The sequence below is a fragment of the Oryza glaberrima genome, chromosome 10 (genome assembly GCF_000147395.1).
Source record: "Oryza glaberrima chromosome 10, OglaRS2, whole genome shotgun sequence".
Classification (NCBI taxonomy): domain Eukaryota; kingdom Viridiplantae; phylum Streptophyta; class Magnoliopsida; order Poales; family Poaceae; genus Oryza; species Oryza glaberrima.
The window spans coordinates 18,671,758-18,690,701 of NC_068335.1; the positions used below are offsets into that span (position 1 = coordinate 18,671,758).

General features: G+C 40.8%; 3 protein-coding genes across 5 annotated transcripts; all 3 read right to left on the reverse strand.

The window, feature by feature from the left end:
- Positions 1–112: 112 nt before the first annotated feature.
- LOC127753289 (F-box/LRR-repeat protein At3g48880) lies at positions 113–4,434 on the reverse strand. Its single transcript, XM_052278769.1, has 3 exons — positions 4,168–4,434; positions 1,355–1,723; positions 113–1,025 (listed from the first exon to the last, which is right to left on the reverse strand). Exons 2-3 carry the CDS (start codon positions 1,708–1,710, stop codon positions 416–418), a joined length of 966 nt encoding a protein of 321 aa, XP_052134729.1. The 5' UTR covers positions 1,711–1,723; positions 4,168–4,434; the 3' UTR covers positions 113–415.
- A 4,939-nt stretch (positions 4,435–9,373) lies between these two features.
- Positions 9,374–11,194, reverse strand: LOC127752799 (LIM domain-containing protein PLIM2b-like). The gene is made up of 5 exons (XM_052278210.1): positions 10,845–11,194; positions 10,627–10,726; positions 10,509–10,531; positions 10,201–10,290; positions 9,374–9,914 (listed from the first exon to the last, which is right to left on the reverse strand). Exons 1-5 carry the CDS (start codon positions 10,977–10,979, stop codon positions 9,591–9,593), a joined length of 672 nt encoding a protein of 223 aa, XP_052134170.1. The 5' UTR covers positions 10,980–11,194; the 3' UTR covers positions 9,374–9,590.
- Positions 11,195–11,934: 740 nt separating this feature from the next.
- Positions 11,935–17,222, reverse strand: LOC127752798 (folylpolyglutamate synthase-like). Of its 3 annotated transcripts, XM_052278207.1 has the most exons (16): positions 16,911–17,220; positions 16,671–16,798; positions 16,516–16,581; positions 15,851–15,960; positions 15,609–15,669; positions 15,388–15,471; positions 14,891–14,947; positions 14,543–14,603; positions 14,409–14,455; positions 14,184–14,261; positions 13,883–14,047; positions 13,570–13,812; positions 13,363–13,441; positions 13,080–13,235; positions 12,843–12,952; positions 11,935–12,401 (listed from the first exon to the last, which is right to left on the reverse strand). In XM_052278207.1, the coding sequence occupies exons 1-16, from the start codon at positions 17,185–17,187 to the stop codon at positions 12,342–12,344; spliced, it is 1,782 nt and encodes a 593-aa protein (XP_052134167.1). In that variant the 5' UTR covers positions 17,188–17,220; the 3' UTR covers positions 11,935–12,341. The 3 variants fall into 3 exon arrangements, with proteins under 3 accessions (XP_052134167.1, XP_052134168.1, XP_052134169.1); XM_052278208.1 differs by lacking the exon at positions 14,891–14,947 and having other exon boundaries at positions 16,911–17,221; XM_052278209.1 differs by lacking the exon at positions 11,935–12,401 and having other exon boundaries at positions 12,852–12,957; positions 16,911–17,222.
- Between the last annotated feature and the right edge of the window lie 1,722 nt (positions 17,223–18,944).

Sequence of the window (18,944 nt, forward strand, 5' to 3'; positions counted from 1 at the left end):
CAGGACCAGCTTGCAGTACCACTCTTTCACGCTTGTAATGGAAAGGCAGCTCACTCTTCTGCCTTGAAATATGAAAAAACCCAAACCATCGCAAAGAACCAAAACGACGAGATGATGCCCAATACTCCAGTGCAAGATGATTTTAAAGAAACAAAGCATACGGTTTCGGAGATTTTTTACATTCTGGTCATACCATGGAGATGATAAACGCCACCTTTCAAACAAGGACAAGACAAACTATTCATGCATTTACAACATCAGCTACCCACACCACCACCATGCATGCACATTATTGTTACCATTATTATGATTATTACTCTAGGTTACAGCCTCTCGGTGCTTGCTATGATTTTATGAAAATGTCTGGTCAAACAACTTCCTACAATGGTAGGTTTAATTTCCTGACCATTATCATCTATTCCACGGCTGTCAATGCCTCGCACTCTGCATCGAACAGCTTCCCATAGTCTTGCAGATCAAGTGAGCTCACCTCATCCCGGCGCCAGAACCAGTCTTCATACCTGTACCACCGCATGATGCCTTCGTCCGCCATCATCCGCTGGCACGCAAGGCATGATCTGCTCTGGCAGTGGTGGAACTCCCGCAGCCGGGAAGCTTTCTCGAGGGTTTGGTCATCCAGCTCATGGATCACTTGCCTCCGCCCGTTGGCCACGATCTCAAACAGCAGGCAATGAGAAATGTTCAGAACCTCAAGGTTTGCCAGGTTGTCCAGTAACCATAGCAGGGCACTCATGGTCACTTTCGAGCAGCGCAGGCTTAAGACTTTCAGCTTTGGAAGGTGGGTGGCAATCGCCGAAGCAAAGAGGTCGTCGAATGAGCCCATGACCTTGAGCTCTGCAAAGTTCTTGCAGCTCCTCGCTATCTCTTCCATGATATACGGAGGATGGCCAATGGTAGGCATTGTCAGCGACTCCAGCTCTTCCCACCTTTGAATAGCTTGGCATATTCCGAATTTGGTAATGCGGTTCCATGCTGGCATAACCAGTCGTTTTAGGTGAGGAGACCTGTTAAGACATCACACAGGAATTCAGAAATATTTACTATTATTCTTCTTCCATGCAAAATGAGATACCATAAATAGTGTGTAAAACCCATAAATATGCATCACAAAATGTTCAAAGATATAGTATTTAATCTATTTGCAACATTACAGCTCATCTAGCTCATAACTATGATACAATTCTACAGAAAATATGAGTTGTACGTTAACTGATGAGCTGGAAATTAGATTGTCCAAGTAACTATAGAGTTTGCATATTTTACATTCATATGTAGGAATACAGAAACAGAATGCTCAGAAAGCATGAGAAGATAGACCTAGCAGAGTAATTACCTTTCTGAGATGTAATGTAGGTGTTCATCCTTCATGTACAGATTGTAATGAAATATCAAGCAACTAACATTTCCATAGCTAATTGACATAGCCACCCGTAATATTCTTGAAAGCCTCTTGTCAGACCTATCATCAACCCAAATATAGGGAGATGCCCTTGTTTGAATATAATTGGATTTCAGCAAACCGAAGTCAAGAGTGCTCCAAATAAGCGGATCTGAACAGGCCAAACGCCACAAATGACAAACTTGAGATACGGGTGACAGCTCAACTAAGTTCAACTCCTTGAATATCTTCACGAGGACATCAGTGTCCATGTCCTCCCATCTTTTTCCCATCCATTTATTCTCCCCCATTATTTGCAAAATCCTGCAAACCAAGGATGAGAGAATATCAGCTATTGAATAAGCCAACTTTCTAACAAGGTTACTGCCATTCACAAGGTAGTAATGTCAAAATATTAGCGTACAACTATTTGAATGTAAATTAACGTGTATAACAAGAGCCCTTATGTTATTATGAATTAGAGGATCTCATGATTGTTGATGCAACATGATGATTCACAAACACAATATATGGTAGGTAGTCAAAATATCATTAGTAAATAGCTCACACTGTATTTTCGAATCCTATTAAAATCAAAATTATACAGAATGTAGAGTGAAGATATTTTTTTCTGTGTAATGGTCCAAAATATACAAGTCAAAGAAAGATACACCAAACCTAGTTACTTCCAGGAATCGTCATACTGAGTTTCTAATAGTGATGTTTAAGCATTTCTGTGAACCAAGCGAATACCCGGACTACGGCCACAAAAAACTGCGTTAAAAAGACATGAGGCTACCAACACAACTACCAGATCAGCACAAACATTATATAAAAAAATTGGATGACAAGGAAGGGCTCAGTATTATTGGTATTACAAGGAAGCCATGGGTATTATTCCATCCCAGAATTTGAACAGGGCTGAATGGTAAGTGCACCAAGACCCATATGTCCCTGAGAACCGCACTATGCACAGTTCTCTCAACACAAGCATCATACTCATAGCATAATCAAATTGGATGAGATAACTGGAAGGGTCAGCAATCAAGGCTCCAACTAAGTTCTAAGAAGGTCAATCGAATAGATGGTATCTAGCCAGATTTCCATTGAGCAATAACGCATAGTAATAAAGCTGTGGTATGCCATTATGAGGGAAATGGAAAGTGCTGTAGGTTGGACCTAATAAACGAATACCATAATTTCACACTCTCCTTCAGTGTCATCAATAAAGTATCGAGACTTTGTTTTTAAGGATGGTATGCATAGGGGAGCTTTCGCTTCTAGAGATGATGAAATAATACTCCGATCTTTTGCATATGCTCAAAAAGAAGAAAAAAAAGATATGATATAAACCATTCAGCTGCTCTCTGATTCCAAGCTAAAGTTGCCATCATATATGAATCCAAAAGAAAATTACGACTAGGCCATCCATTCACCCAAACATTCTAAACCAGAAAACCTTACAACGCACTAGAACACACACATGCAAATTCAGAAAAACAAGTACAAAACAACAAGCGATACAACCAAAGACAGATAAAGCGCCTAAACTAGAAGACAAGTAAAGCTTCTCGCACGGCAAGCCCATGCGAAGGGTTTGGTTAATATATTCCTAATTCCGCCAAATACACAGATGAAACCCAACCATACATGTCCCCCGATTATACCTTCTAAATCATCCACACTAACAATCTGACCCTCTCCCCCAAAAGGGGATTTTAGTAAGTAACCAAATATAACACTGGAGCTAAGGGTCAAATTGGTACATGTTCACTGACCAGTCCAATATAAATAAAATGGAAAACAAACATAGCATGTCTTGCTAACTACTGAAATGACGAATCATATCAAGCTCTAGGTTGCCATCAATCTAAAAGGAAGTCATAAGTTAACAGGCTGAGAGCTGATTTCACAGGGACAAGTCAACAAGAGAACACCAAGTTTTTTAAGAGAGAAACAGGAAATGTGCAGGTAACTCAGGTAAGCAAATGACACTAAGCATATCCTTGATTGAATAACTGTTCTGACAGCGCAAAGCTCAAGGTTACGTGCAAAGCAATTAAGGGTTTCCTGCAGAATCAAGGCCTCAAGGGTATCGAGTATGCAATTTAAGTAGGGAATTTCTCATCGACAGTTGAAAGGAGGACAACTAATTTAGAAGGAGATTGATCCACAGAATCGGCAATCCAAGCTAGCTTAGGGCTAGAACTAAATCGAACGAGAGCAGAAAGGTCCAACAAATGCCGCATAACCAATACAACCACAAGTTCCGGCTAGAAATTCAGTCTCCTCACTAATCTCTCAACAAAATGGGGAAACCAAACACTAAAGCCTAGCCAATAATTCCCCCCCCCCCCCCCCCCAAACAAAGCACGAACCAAACAGAGATGAACAGGAAGGAGAGCTCCGTACCCTACCCGCTTCCCCTCGTACCGCAACGAATCCCACCGAGCGGCAAACCGACAGGCCGAATCCCCCGCGCGAAGCATGAATCTCGAACAATTCCGCCATCTCCATCGCTCCCACACACCCAGCGCACCCCATCGCCACCACCCACCGACACGCGCGCGCGGGAGAACCCTCTACGCTCTACGAAACTACTCGACCAGCCGCCGCCGCCGCCGTCGAATTCGCCGACAAATCCTACCACCACCACACCACCCAACACAGTGACAAACCCCCCAGCCACACACGCACGGATTCACAGCCCGATCCCTCGCGGAAACCCTGAGAAAACCCCACGGATAAAGGGCGAGAGAAAACATTACCCCGGAAGCGGATCTCTCCGGGAGGAAGAGTGCTGGCGCGCGCGGCGCCACACGCGCCGGCTCCGGAGGAGCAGAAGCAGGAGGCCGGGGTCTACGGTGGACTGCTCCGTCGGTCGGAGACGACGCGGCGGCGGCGGCGGCGGAGGCGGAGGCGTCGGGAATTTTGGGGCGGGGGAGGAGGCGGCGCTGGGGCATCGGCCGCGTCGCCCCCTTCGCGGACGCGACGAGACGAGACGAGGAGGAGAAGAGAAGGGGGGAGGGGAGCGTGCGGGTATTGGATGGCGGGTTAAAAAACGGGTGGAGTAAATTAATTAATAATAATGCGTTTTATTACCACGTATGTTATAAAATATCAAACTATTTCAAGTTTGACTAAATTTATAGACAAATATAATAATATTTATAATACTAAATTAGTGTCACCAAATTAATAATTAAATATATTTTCGTAATAAATTTTTCTATAAACTTGGTCAAACTTATAGCAGTCAAAACGTCTTATAATTTGAAACTAAGGGTGTATGTATTTTTTACGTCGATGCGAGATCTTCAATATACTACTTTGAGCATTATTTATAAAAATAAATTACTAAAATAAAAATAGTACCATAATAATAGTTCGTTTAGTGATAAATCTAATAACATCATTCTCATATGATCAATATTTTTAAATTGTTTTCACTACTTATAATAAAAAATATTTAACTTAACACCGTTTTAAAAATCATATATTTTGGAAGAAAGAGAATCGTAGTAACGTCTTTCGTGTGATGTGGAATTCTTTGATTTGCTATTGAGGAGATCTGGGCCGTTTATTTGGGTAGGGCGCATCGGCGGATCAACGTTTTTGAGGAGGGTGTTGTTGCTTGTGTAGTTGTGTGCCACTTGGTTGTATTGTGGTACACGGGAGCAGAGTAGGAGACTGAGGGGTTTGTTTGTCATTTTTAGTTTGACCTTGACTCATTTAGAAATATTTTTTTTTATCTTAGCACACGTAGGCGTATTAGCATATATTGTTATCATCGTTTGTGCATATTACATGTGTACTCCTATAAATAAATTCCCTTTTAGTGTATACTGAAGATATCGGTTTACTATAACATACTAACCTTTTAGTAGTAAAACTTACTTTGGCTTTATTTTCTAATTTACCTTATTATTGTCTCCTCGTAGTTTTGTTCTTTACCGAAATTAATTACTACCTCAGTCCTATAATAATTCATTTCTAGAGAATTAAAGACAGATTAACAACAAACAAAATTTACTACAATAACCCTATTTAATAACTACACTACATACGCAAATTCCATATGTATACTTTATTAAAAGAAAGGTTGAGATACACATTTCATATGTAAACTTAGTTAGAAGGAAGTTTGGGGTTACACATACTCCCTCCGTTCCTTAATACAGCGCGTGAGTGTTGTATTGCAAAGACCAATAAAACTGTTTCAACAGCAGTTACAACGTGTGATATTTTGATACTTGCGCCGGTAGATACGCTGGTATTAAGAGCCATGCAGCATGCACCTAACTTCTGCAGCCATGCAGCCATGAAGCAGTGAGAGAGGGGCTTTTTAAAAGCCAAACACAGTTAATTCTTCATGCATGCAACAGCTCAACACAGGAGCCCAGGAGTACTAATCAATTTCTGCATGCAACTAGGAGCTGCACCTTGTATTATGGAACTAGGCTCAAAAGCAGTTACGCCATATATTAAGGAACGGAGGGAGTATCATTTATTGGGTCCCATCTCACCAGAAATAAAAATATTTGGGACAAATTTGAATGATAGAAATACAAGTATTTTAGAACGGAGATGGTAGAATTTAAGATCAATCAGTTTGGAATTAGAATATTGGCTACATGAAGATATCAATAGCCAGCTTCTAAGAAAGTTAGGCACTTGCCTAGCCTAGGTTTTTCTTTGCCGATGTACGTCATAATTAGTTGCCAAAAACCAGTAAAGAAAAAACACCAATGACAAGCAAGTAAATTTGTTTAATAACGGAGTCTGATAGTACAGTTACCTTCACCACTAGCAACAAGACAGCCATCTTGTGCAGCAAATAGCAACATGTGTGTGACATGCCATAGAAGAACCTATTTACTCCCTCCATCCCTAATCCCTAATGTTACGTCGCTGATTTTTTTAAACATGTTTGACCGTTTGTCTTATTTAAAAAAAATTAAGCAGATATTAATTCTTTTCCTACCATTTGATTTATTGTTAAATATACTTTTATGTATACATATAGTTTTACATATTTCACAAATTTTTTTAGTAAGATGAACGGTCAAACATATTTAAAAAAGTCAACGGTGTCAAACATTTAGGAAAGGAGGGATTACTATTCAATGAAAAGATGTGGCTACCACTAAAATGCCTAAGAGCTCTTCAAACGTTACAATAGGTTTGATTATTCGATAAACTTTCACTAACGTGCAAAAATTAACATCGATGTCTCATTTATTAGATCCGAGGATCCAATAGAATATCTTATTCAATTCCCAATTCTTTCTACCCGTTCAAACAGCAAGATAGTGACGGGAAACAATTGTCTAGAAACGATCAAATCTCGCACGTGCTTCTCTAAAGAGAACGAGAGAGCGTCACGCTATTTTCCAGCTCTTGTCTGAATTTCCAGCCATCCAGTCAACCTAGCCCGGATATCATCAGCCTGTATTCAGAATTTCTGAGACGGAAAAAAACACAATCTTCGACGACGAATCCAATTCCAATCTAAGCGAAAATTTCGTCCGAAACTCTTCAGTCTCGTATTTTCGTTCATACTTATACTTATCGACCAAAACTAAATTTTCGATTATAAATTTGAAGTTGATTTTAACTTTTTTTTATCGTGTTTTATTTTTCAACTTTTAGAACACGTATATAAATTTTATTCACAAATTATTTTTTATTTATAAATATTTTATTTTTTTTCTCTAATATACCAAAAGGTGGGGCTAAAGGAGACAACCACAATAAGAACAGGAAAAAAAGCAAAGAAAAAAAAAGACAGAAACGGCTGCTGCCGCTGAACGCTGATCCAATTAAAAAAAGGAAAAAAAAAGAAGAAGAAGAGAGATCTTTTCTGCTGCTGAGGTTAACGAGGCTGACCGCGAGTCAAGTCCAGATCGTCTGAACCATTGCTGCGTCTGCACAGCCCGGCACAACGTGCGAAGCTTCGCTGTTGAAGCACAGCTTTTTCCAGGGCTAAATCTATTTTTTTTTCCCTCTTCTTTTCTCTTTTCTCGCTAGCCGCTAGGGTGACGTCACGGCTTTCTCTGTGTAAGGACGTCAGCGCCGTTGCCGTCACTCGCCTACTTGTCGCCTGCGCTTTCTGTCAATCTGCGGCTTTGGCGTGATGGGGGTTAATTTCAGAGTAATTTGCATATGTGCAGCGGCGAACCTAGAGCAAAAATTACCCGGAGTCCACTATATAATAGCTATCTAATTATTCACTAGTATACTAATCAAAATAGCATAAATTAGTTAGAATTTAACAATTTTATCCGGTGTCCTGTGGCACCGGTAAGTTATATGTGGGCACGCTACTGCATATGTGTTGTTCACTTTTTAGGATTAGGATTAAGGATTGGGTTGGGTGGGGCGTTGTGTTCGGAGCAGCTCTCGGTGAAACAGTAGGATGATGGAGGGCATCCTCTCTGATTTTTTTAATTGAATTTTATTTTTGGGGCGTTGGGATGAACTAGTAATACGAGGTAGAAGCAGTCCATTCGGGCAATGCGATGACTTTGGTCAGGTCAATGGATGGAGTAGTTGAAGAAATTTTTGCTGATTAATCCTGTAGTTTTGCGCCGGATGGAAGTAGTTTGTGTGGTTGACAGAGTAAAAGACTCGAGGAGAAACTAATGTACTTCATCCGTACCATAATATAAGGGATTTTGAGTTTTTGCTGGTAATGTTTGACCACTCAACTTATTCAAAAAATTTATGCAAATATAAAAAACGAAAAATTGTGTTTAAAGTAATTTGGATAATAAAGTAAGTCACAAAGAAAATAAATAATAATTCTAATTTTTTTTGAATAAGACGAATGACCAAACAGTGCAAGTAAAAACTCAAAATCCTTTATATTATGGGACGGAGGGAGTACTTTCCAATAGCCCCATCGTTTCGTTTATTCGTGGAATAAGTCAAACGATATATTCGCAAATAAAACTTTCATATACGTGTCTTTAGAGAGAACCTGGTTTGAGACCCGTAAACTGTGGCATGCATGATCTACATTCCCTAAGTGGTAGTAGTAGTAATTAGGTTCGTCCGCTGAAGTCTGAAAATAACACGCCCTAAGTAGATCCATTAAGGGTACCTTTGAATCAAAGGATTAAAGATTTATGTAGGAATTTCATAGGATTTAAATCCTATAAGAAATTTTCCTTTTTGGTCATTTGATTCAAAGGATTGAATCTTTCCAAATCCTATGAAATTCCTATGGAATGACATATTGCATGTAGATTTTGGAGGAAATTTAGCAAAAGCTCCAACCTCTTAGAAAATTTTCTGAGTCTATCTCTCTCATCTGATTTTCCTGCGCTCCAATCAAACGACAACTCCTGTGTTTTTCCCACGTTTTGTAATCCTCTGTTTTACACTTCAATTCCTGTCAGAGTCATGTGTTTTTCCTATTCCTCTATTTTTTCAACCTTTTATTCAAAGGGGCCCAAACCAGTTGGCTTTGGACAACACTAGTTAGATATACGGTGGCACGATGCAGTTTCTTTCCCTCGAAATGACATGCTTTTTTTGGAGGGATTCTTGAACAGTTGTACCCAAAGGATGTTGCGACATGACACCGCACCAGAAAAGCGGCGGGAATGTTTGAACCTCTGATTGATCGTCTTCCCGTTTGGAGTCTCGAGCTAAAGGGCGAAAGAATATGTGCTACCTTGATGCTCCCTCTTTCTGTTCCTTCCTTCGGTCTCTGCCACGACACCAAACCTTTACAGCTAGAAATGCCCCTGTCCCGAGTCTACCCCAGGATAGATAGCTTCACACCAAATGGACTCGGAATATTATCATCTCAATTCTCACATGATCCAGATAAAATATTTCTTCTTAAAATGGTGCTGCCAAATCATCCCTAAAAATCAACTTCTAACTACGAACCTAGACATAGATTATGTCAATGTTCGCAGTGAGAAGTTGATTTTTCTGGGACGGGGGATACATGTCAAAATAACAGAATGAGCATATTTCTCCCTTTCTTTGCAAAATCTGCTCTCATTCATGATATCTTAGCACAGGTACAGACTCCAGGATTGCAGGAATCCAGACGAGAAGATGAGAAGAACCAGCGACAAGTTTCTCAACGACACCAAAAAAATTTAGCAGTAATATGGGAACATGTATATATATTCCTGTGTGCGTGTGCAAGTGGCACTGTGGCAGGTTCTTCTCATGAGTGCTCCTGGTCCTCTACAACAGCTTCCGCGACCTGCTCCGGTGACGCTTCTTCTTCTTCCTTGGCTGCCTCCTCCGTCTCCGGGTCTTCCTTCGCGGGCTCCGCGACGGCGACCTCGGATTCGATGGTGTTCTCGGCGGCGGCGGAGGTGGGCTTCAGCAGGTTGTCGTAGCTGCCGGACTTCTTGAACAGCTGCCAGAAGTGGTTCTGGCAGTAGAGGATCCCGTTGTGCGAGGCGTAGGAGGCGTTCGTCAGGAGGCAGCCGCCATGGGCGCACTTGAAGCAGGTCCTGTGGTAACACTCACCCTCCATGGTCATCTGCATAGGGAGGGGAGGGGATTTGGAAATAAAGACAAGAAGGACCTCTAAAGAAATGCTGATGTATGAATGTATCTTGTCAAAAGATTAATCATGAAATTTGATCAAAGTTCATCAACCACTTGGGTGAATAATAAGGACATGTGCGCGGATACCAGCAAATAGTTGAAAAAGGAGCATCCACTCACCATCCTACTTTACTGATACGTAAGTTTCGGTTGCTTTTGTCAGCAGACAAGAATACAGTAAACTGAGATGCATGATCGTCGGAAAAGGAGATTATTACCTTCTCCAATGGATATACAGTCTTCTTGCAGGCAGTACACTTGTCCTGGGTTCCACAGAACACAGAGGACAGCTTGCTGGGAATCTTAGCCTGTTTATCACACAAAAGCAGATTGTATGAGTTGCAATCCATGGCAAATTTAAATTGCCTGATGTTGCTGATAGTCCTTTACGGCAAGAGCCATGATTCTTTCTGGAGGTACCAATGCATTTTCCTTTTCTTTTGCTTAACAACAAAAATATGAATTCTGGTCCATATGGAAGTTAAAAGAATAAGTTATCTTTAGAAAGACAATGAGAATGCGGTACCTGTTCACTGTTTGCCTTTGTACCTGAACCACAGGACAAGCAGAATAGTAATAAGATTCTTGTGATTTCATAAAAAATAACAGGTAAAGGGTGATGCAGATCAAACATTCAAACATACCTGAGGGGAAGTTCTTCTTGAAGGTGCCTGTTTCCTTGAATAGCTGCTCAAAATGGGTCTTGCAGTAAAGAACCCCATCCATGGACGAATAGCTGCACATCTGGAAATAGAACAATTCACATCAGCTCATGAGTAACATATAATATTTTAACATCATGAAGAGCATAAAAAACTGATCATTCACATCAAGGAGTGCAGACACCAAGAAGAGTGCATACCGAAAGTGTGCCTTTGCAGTGGCTGCATCTGAAGCAAGACTTGTGGTAGGGAATACTGTCCGCGGTAAGGAGATCAATGAAATGCACGGTCTTGTCACAAGCATTGCACTTGTCCTGTGTACCAGAGAACGTCATCTTGGTATTCTCGGTGGGGATATGCCGAGCAATATGTCGATTTGTTGCTAACAAGAATTCGCTAGCACAACCCTCCTGATAGAATCAAGATAATGTCTTTGGCTCTCAATCTGCAACTGAATAGATGCAGATGAAAGCCAAAGGGAGGGTGTGTGCAAGAAGTTGATGGGAGGCTTTAATATGCAATTCTGGAAACCTGATTTGGGAGAGGCTGAAGCTAGGGAAGAAATATAAGAGGCTTGGGTCTAACTCCACCTCTAAGCCAGAGGAAATGGTCAGAGAGATGAGATTAGATGTGCCACATCACAATGCTAACTTTGGAGACTCCTCACATGGTTATAATTTGTGGTTATTCTCCTACAGAAAGTGTTTGACTATATTTAGGGTGCAATAATAGTTAGTGACTAACAATAGCCCAAGACATTTACAGAAGAGTTATTTAAATGCCATTGTTATCAGCCGGTCATTTTTCTCTTTTGAGGAAGAAGTTGACCAAGCTATTCTTAGTGCACCGAGAATAACACAAACAAACAAATGTATAACCATTTGCACACATGATAAAATTAAACACCATGCATGTCATTGGCCTTTTAGAGAAATGTGACCTTAAAAAGAATGGTTCTTCACAAACAAAGAAAGATGACACATAAGCTTATATAAGAACAAAAGGCACAAGAACAAAAACTAGCTCATGGTATGATCCGAACAGACAGTTTCCCAGAGTAACTATTGTATACGAACTGGAATAACAGCGGGGAAGATGTATGTCTCACCCAAAGTGTGAAATCTTCCTTTGCTCAGGGCCACAGGCAAGCTACAAGCAAATTATTTTTGATCTGGCTTCAGCCCCAAAAATGTATTCTGAAAAAGACAGAGTACCCGTATCAGTCTGCTTTTGCCCAAAAATACAATAACATGTATTTGCAGGAAAATGCTAACGATGTCAATATGCCACCTTCAGTTTCTATCTTCCAACAGGGGATATAAATTTATAAGCTATTAGCATTTTGCTTTATAGAATGGGAATTTGGGGGAAGAATCCAATCCAGGTAAGTCTAAAAAATGGCATCAGTGACATCATATAATTATTCAATGTTTGTACATTCCACAATTGGGTGGCACTCTTCTGAACAACAGTAGACTACAAGGCACACACTGCCTGGAAAGGCAGAAACACGAAAATTGGAGAAATACAAGTTTTCAGTTGGTTAGTATCTGAATCAAGACGACTTTCATTCTTTAATTCTTCCAAGTTCCAATCAGGTGGTTTCGCTGTATCCCAATCATAAATTGTTGTAGTGGCCAGCTTGTGCTACTGCAAGCAGCCATTTCAATCTGAACTATGCATCACTCTGGATGAAGTTACTCCTTGAGCAATCTCAATACATCACCAACAAGATGCAGGGAGCCAGTAACTAAGACCTGGTCAAAGTGTACAAATGCAAATGTATCAGCATCAATTTTGAAAGTAGCTGCTGCCTGCTAGAGACAAAAAAACATAAAAAACAACAGGTATAACATAATTAAAGGGACATAAAATAAACACATGCACATAAACAATTACTAGGTATTCCAGATCATGGAAAAGCAGAACCAAAAAAGAAAAAAGAACTGTGCATTCACTAGCAGTTGCACACACGCAAGCACATCGAAGGGATGGAAGGGTACACGAGAGACAAGAATGATGAATCAGTGATGGTCACTACACAACTACATATACATGTGCTAAGCTGACAATGAATTATGTGATATCCCTGTGTCCTGACTATGGTACAGTAGCTAGGTATGGTTGGAAGAAAAATTAGTCCTACATGATACAAACAATTGGGAGAACAAAAATGAAGGTATATAAGAAGTTTTCACCTGATATGAAGTAGATTGGTTTTGTTGAGCAGCTTCCCTTAGCCATTTGATTGCCAATGGAAGAGATTCAAAAACAGAACTAGCTGTACTGGAGTTTGAACCATTTAGACCTGCACTGTTCCAATTTTTAAGTTTATATACCATCTTCAACCCAGTGAACTTACTTTGTTTCAATAAGAAAACACAAGCTGGCAATAAATGAACAATAATAATTATTGCAATTCAGTTTAGAGCAACCTTTATTGCTATGAAGCAGGCCTTCCCACACTCTTTGAAGTGATAACTGCCATGACAGATCGATTTGCACACGCTCTGAAGGTGGTGATGCATGAGAACCAAGCTTGTTGTATTGAGATTGATTTGGCACAAATAGGGCATGATCAAACTGGAGTCCTGAGAAAATGATTGCTCATCAGAATTCAGAAACAAAAGCATTCATACAACTCACAATAGAAATGTAATGATCTTGGATAGTGAGAAAAGGTTAACTATGCAAGGGAAATGAATTTGATTAGAATACCATTCTGGGCACATGTAGCTAGAAGACATGGAAGCAGTCTTTGAGGATCTCTTACAGACATGCAATTGAACAGGAGAATCTGCAAGGATCACAAACAAAGACTGCTCATAAGAAAGAAAGAACAATGATATGAGCCACACACACACACACACACAGACAGAGAGAGAGAGAGACCTCTCACTGGCTCACTGCAACTGCAAGGCATACCTTCCTAGAATTGGTGCCAATATGTAGCTGATCCAAAGGGCCTGGTTGTTGTTCATCCTTTCTTGTAACACAGGAAAACCACTTCGCGCAAATTTCCATACTTTCTGGGCTATGTGCTCCATCCAAATAGAAAATTAAGGAACTGCTGTCTTTGGACAGCACTTCCGGATCTGGAACAATCTGTGCTCGTCCTTGCAAACAAGCACTTGACAGCCCTTCGATGAATTGATCTGGCAAGGTAACCTGCATTCCAGGTTAGGTTGATTACTGAACTTAACTTTCTTTACATGCCAGTTTGGGCTAGAGTACTTACAGAATGCTTCTTATGCAGTATTTTGAAATGCCCTTGCCTTTGAAGCCAGGTATTAACCAATGCGACTGCAAGGCCAGCGTTCATGTATTGGTGTTCACCATGTAGCCCAAGAGGTTGATCATCCAATTGTTGTGGATCCAAAGGCTGGACTACTTGAAGAGGAACCTTTAAAGAATTTAAGTTGTTCGTGTCAATGAAAAAAAGCTGTACTATACTGATTGTAACAATGTTCATGGATACATTAGAGTGCAAGGCATGGTGGAAACCCCAAAAGAAAAATGAAGCACAGGAAATAACATACACCCAATTCAGAAGCTCTGTGCTTCAGTACAGACATTGCCTCTTCTGGTTGTGGAACTGTATATGCTGGAACTCCTTTCTGCATTTAGAAAGAGGCTACACAGGGATTAAGCAACATATAAATTTAGCTATGGAAGTAGTTAACTGAAGGATATCAGAGCAAAGAAAACATGTTACACATATTTATTTATTGATAAATATTGTGGAAAAGTAAATAGTACAGAACCTTTAATATTCCGGCTTTCTCCCCAGCAATTTCTCCTAGTGTATTTCCTGCTCATCAGCCAAAACAAACACGTATAGTGTGACGTGAGTTTGTTATGTATGAGAGGAATTTCTTCCTTCAGTTTCTTAACTAACCAAGAATCTCCATGTGATCATATCCAAGGGAAGATATTCCACAAACTACAGGTGCTTTGACCTGCAAAATTTTCAAATATATTATACTCTTCAGTTTTTTGTTCAAGCCAAGATATTGGCAGCAATCTCAGTGGGCTACAATGGAACAGGACATGAGTTGAACACAAAATGCAAACAAATTTGCATGTTTTACAGCGGAACCTAGATGGTAACATTTTGTGGACTTCACAAACATTCAGCATTCATACTAAAAGGTCAAAATGAGATGATATAATCTTTATTTTTGGTTGGCAGTTATGCCATATAAATATACTGCCATTCATTATTTGACAGTAAAATGTCACGCACCACGTTTGTTGCATCATATTTTCCTCCCAAACCAACCTCAAGCACAGCTACATCCACCTTAAACCAAAAAACAAAGAAAGTGGATTTAAATAAATCGCTAGGGAAGTCATGGGTGCAATTGTTAAATTCAAGAAGTGCACAGTGATTATCTACTCAAAGATGACAATGCTTGTAAATAAACTTATCAGACAACTAATCATTTCATAATTCTACTAATCACATGAACTGCAGATAACAAGTGAAGGGTGATGAAAACATCATAGAACTAGCAACCATTTAGATTCAATAAAGATCTAACATAATATGATATGACTTTTCTTTGAGAAATATACGAATTCAGTATATGTTGGGTGGGACAATGTCCATGAAAATCCATTCTTTTGATGATTAGTATTAGTGAAGTTTTCAAAATCCATTTAAATAGAAAGCTGGGATAAACTTAACTAGATTTACTACAGGATTGAAAAAGCTTAGGACAGAAAGTATTTAAATGTTACCTGCTCATCAGAAAATATCTTGAATGCTAGCAGCGCAAGGAATCTAAAATAGGCTGGCATTGGAATGTCACCACCAGTCTTATCCTGGAAGGCACAACAGATTAACCACAGTGAGTGTTTCAAAGCTTATAGAAAATGATGCAAATCCAACAATATCCCATAGTCAGTATGATACAACCATAACTTTCACCACGTGAAACATATAAATGAGGGATCCTTACTTTCAGTTTGTTCCAGCACCACCAGAAATACCTTATAAACTTTTCTTCCGAAATGTCCAACCTAGGAACTCACCAGAGAGGAAATTAAGAGAGCACAAGAGTTCAGTCATGGCAATAATCAAAGAAAGTTGTTAATGCAAAACTACAAATCCCTGGTAATCTAATTATAACAAGCTAAAGATATATATAAAAAAATAGAACAAATAAAGGTCGCAATGCGGCAGATTGAAGTGAACTAATACCCGTTAAGCCGAAATCTCTCACGAACATCCATCAAGTGTGGTGAGGTGAACAACCCAGTGCGGAAACCACATGATCGAAGGATTGACTCGGCAAATGTGCATGTTGAACCCTAAATGATACCAGAAAATGATATTTCAGTGCTTTTAGTGGGACTTCTCCTTGGAATATATTGAAATACGATTCTCTTTGGTATACTATTCAATATTATGCACCACAAAATCAGTCTAAAGGGTGTCTTCAATCTTCAATTGCTTACATTGGTCAGGCATCACCGCATCACTACACTCAGTGACAGCCAATACAGACAACTAGCAAACACAAACACGTAGCCCTAAATAGACAGAATTAAACCTAACAATTAAGTCAGTTAGGTGAAATCCTCATTTCTCAGGCAGGGACAGCTCCACCAAACATGCGAGTTTCTAGAGAAAACTGTACGCACCAAGCACATAGCAATCCCACTTGATTTCACAGGTAACCAAATGCAAACAATGCAGCTAATACCGACCACTGGTTTTGCTATTACTATTGATGCGCATATTTACAGAAAAATATGCGATACATTACTGAAACTGCACACCTTCCCTTTTGTCCAAATCAGTTCAAATCACTCTAACACAGCAATGTGAATCCCTCCAGCCACTCTCTGCTGTAGTGTACTCACCTTCCCTTTCGTCCCTGCGACATGAACCACCTTCAACCGCGCGATCGGCTCCTCCAGCTCCAGTATCTAGCAACGCCAACCAAAATCAATCCCAATCAGAAACCACCAATAGAGCAATCAATAACCAAAGTCGAGCTCCACCCACGGGAGCGCACCTGCAGGTACTTGGCCATGAGCTCCCACTGGTTCCCACGGTTGCCGGTGTCCGCCCGCACCTTCTGCGTGATCAGCGACGAGATGCACCCCAGCACCTCCTCGTACTCCGCCGACCCCGCCGCGACTCCTGCACCACCACCACCACCACCACCGAATCAATCCCAAATCCCAATCAATCACCACACCCAGAACTACACGACAGATAGAAACCCTCGCGAGCTTCGGTTTACGTTACGTACCTGGCTGCGCGACGCTGGCCATGGCGGCGCGCGGGGTGAGGAGCTGGAAGGGGTGGGACTGCGGCGGCGGCGGCGGGCGCAGGAGAGGGTGGGGAGGGGCGCTGCCGCCTTGGTGGTGGTGGTGGTTGTGGTGGAGGAGGAGGAGGCTGCTGCTGCGGCGGCGGAGGTGGGCGAGGCGAGGGGGCGGCATGGCGACGGAGGAGGAGGGTACTAGTAGTGTGGTGGTGGTGGTGGTGGCGGAGGATGGTGGTGGGCTCGCGGCGCCGCTCGCGCGCATCGTTTTCGTTTGCCGGATCGTGTGATCCGGAGTGGCTCGGGGCGTTTTGCGGTTTTATGGTCGGGTTTTGCTTTGTTCGCTCGTGGCACCACCCGCGGAGTTGGGCTTGCTGATGATGGGCTTTGTGGGTTACGAGGCAACCGGTTTGGTTTGGAATCTGGGCTAGGTTTCTTCTGGGCTTCAAATACTGACGCTTAGCTCAACTTAATATGGCCCTGGTTGCCTGGTTGGTTTAGGCTGAACCTTCCCATCCGCCACGGAAAACAGAACAGTTTATTTGCGTATAATTAATTAAGTAATAATTAAAATAAATTTTACAAATATATTAATATGATTTTTATGAAGTAATTTTTCTATAGAATTTATTTTTGTAAAAAACACACCGTTAAGCGGTTTGAAAAACGTGCGTACGAAAAATGAGAGATGAGGGTTGGCAACACATACTCTCGAACAGAGCCTTAGTATTGCTCGGACCTAATCTAACTTAAGTATACGTTTTCTCTTTAAAATAAATTCGAACATGAGTTTTTTAAGACTCTCTTGTGATGAAAGTTATTCTAAATCTACACACGAGATTTAAGAACATATCTTAAGGGAGCTTGTAGTTGTAGTGCATTTACCTTGTAAAAACAGACAGGAATGGAAATATGCAAAAGTGAATAGCAGTTCCAAAATTAACTCAAATTTAGAAGATAAAATTGAGAAGGCTAAAACGACTTGTATTTGGAACCCGAGTGAATAGGAACTATAATACTAACTCCAGACTCAAGTTGAAATTATGGTAGGATCCTTAGGGTTCTTATAGAGTTAAACAGCATGCACATTTTGATTCGGATAATAACGGCAGTTCAGATGTCTTGTACTCCACATCATTGTCCCTTGAGATACAACACGATTCAGTAACAACAACCTGAAATTTCTATCATGGATAATGGATCACCCTGCTAGTTTCGTGTTACTCGACTCCGTGCAGTCATACTGTGGTTATTTTCATGCGTGAAATGCGTGTAGGCATTAGTTTAAGCTGTGATGGACACAGTCACACTGACACTCCTTTCGCAGCTAACCCAACCACACCTCTTGCTGTGCCATTCTTGTTTTTTATCTTCTGAAAAAATATCTGCCATTCATTCAGTTGATCAATCAGGCCAATAACTTCTTGCCGCCGGGCATCTCTGAAACACTGCTCACTGAATCACTGTTCTGGGTAAGGAATCCAAGATAGCAAGATACTCAAATCATACAGATATGACACTGGTGAAGCACAGGACTTTAAAATGCAGTGCCATTCTGCAGTGTAAGATGTACTGAAGAATGAAGATGGCCAATCTCATTTCAGTGCAAATGCAGGAGCTAGCAGACAGCAATCGGTGGTTGTGTCTGTGCATGGAAAGATCCAGATCAATTGCAATATTGCATTAGCTTTGTTCTGCTGTGTTCTTTTGCCTGGAAAGTGCCAACAAATTTTGGGTAGCTATTGGACAAGTGCAGAATAGTCTGTCTAAGTCTGGTGTGTGCGTGTGTTCCAGTGTGATTTGCTTGGAAAAGGACCTGCAAATTACTAGTACCACTTGTAGGTTAGCAATGCAGTTTCTTGTCTGAATATTAAAGATTCAGGCCGTGGTGAGAACATAACGAACCTACCTAGTTGAACAGTCGTCAGTCATCAGTCACCAGGTCAAGTTTTCAAATGGAAAATGAAAATGAAATGGTATGACCAGCTTAGGTCTTTATTGGTAACGGTATTGTATAGTAGA

Coding starts and splice junctions, on each gene's coding strand:
- LOC127753289 (XM_052278769.1), bottom strand. CDS start 1,710: ATGGGGGAGAATAAATGGATGGGAAAAAGATGGGAGGACATGGACACT. Junction 1,026..1,354: donor CTACATTACATCTCAGAAAG/GTAATTACTCTG, acceptor ATGTCTTAACAG/GTCTCCTCACCTAAAACGAC.
- LOC127752799 (XM_052278210.1), bottom strand. CDS start 10,979: ATGACGTTCTCTGGTACACAGGACAAGTGCAATGCTTGTGACAAGACC. Junction 10,532..10,626: donor CAAGAAGAACTTCCCCTCAG/GTATGTTTGAAT, acceptor CCTGTGGTTCAG/GTACAAAGGCAAACAGTGAA. Junction 10,291..10,508: donor CAAAGGCAAACAGTGAACAG/GTACCGCATTCT, acceptor TGTGATAAACAG/GCTAAGATTCCCAGCAAGCT.
- LOC127752798 (XM_052278207.1), bottom strand. CDS start 17,187: ATGCGCGCGAGCGGCGCCGCGAGCCCACCACCATCCTCCGCCACCACC. Junction 14,262..14,408: donor AGAAAGCCGGAATATTAAAG/GTTCTGTACTAT, acceptor TTCTAAATGCAG/AAAGGAGTTCCAGCATATAC. Junction 13,813..13,882: donor TACTGCATAAGAAGCATTCT/GTAAGTACTCTA, acceptor CCTGGAATGCAG/GTTACCTTGCCAGATCAATT.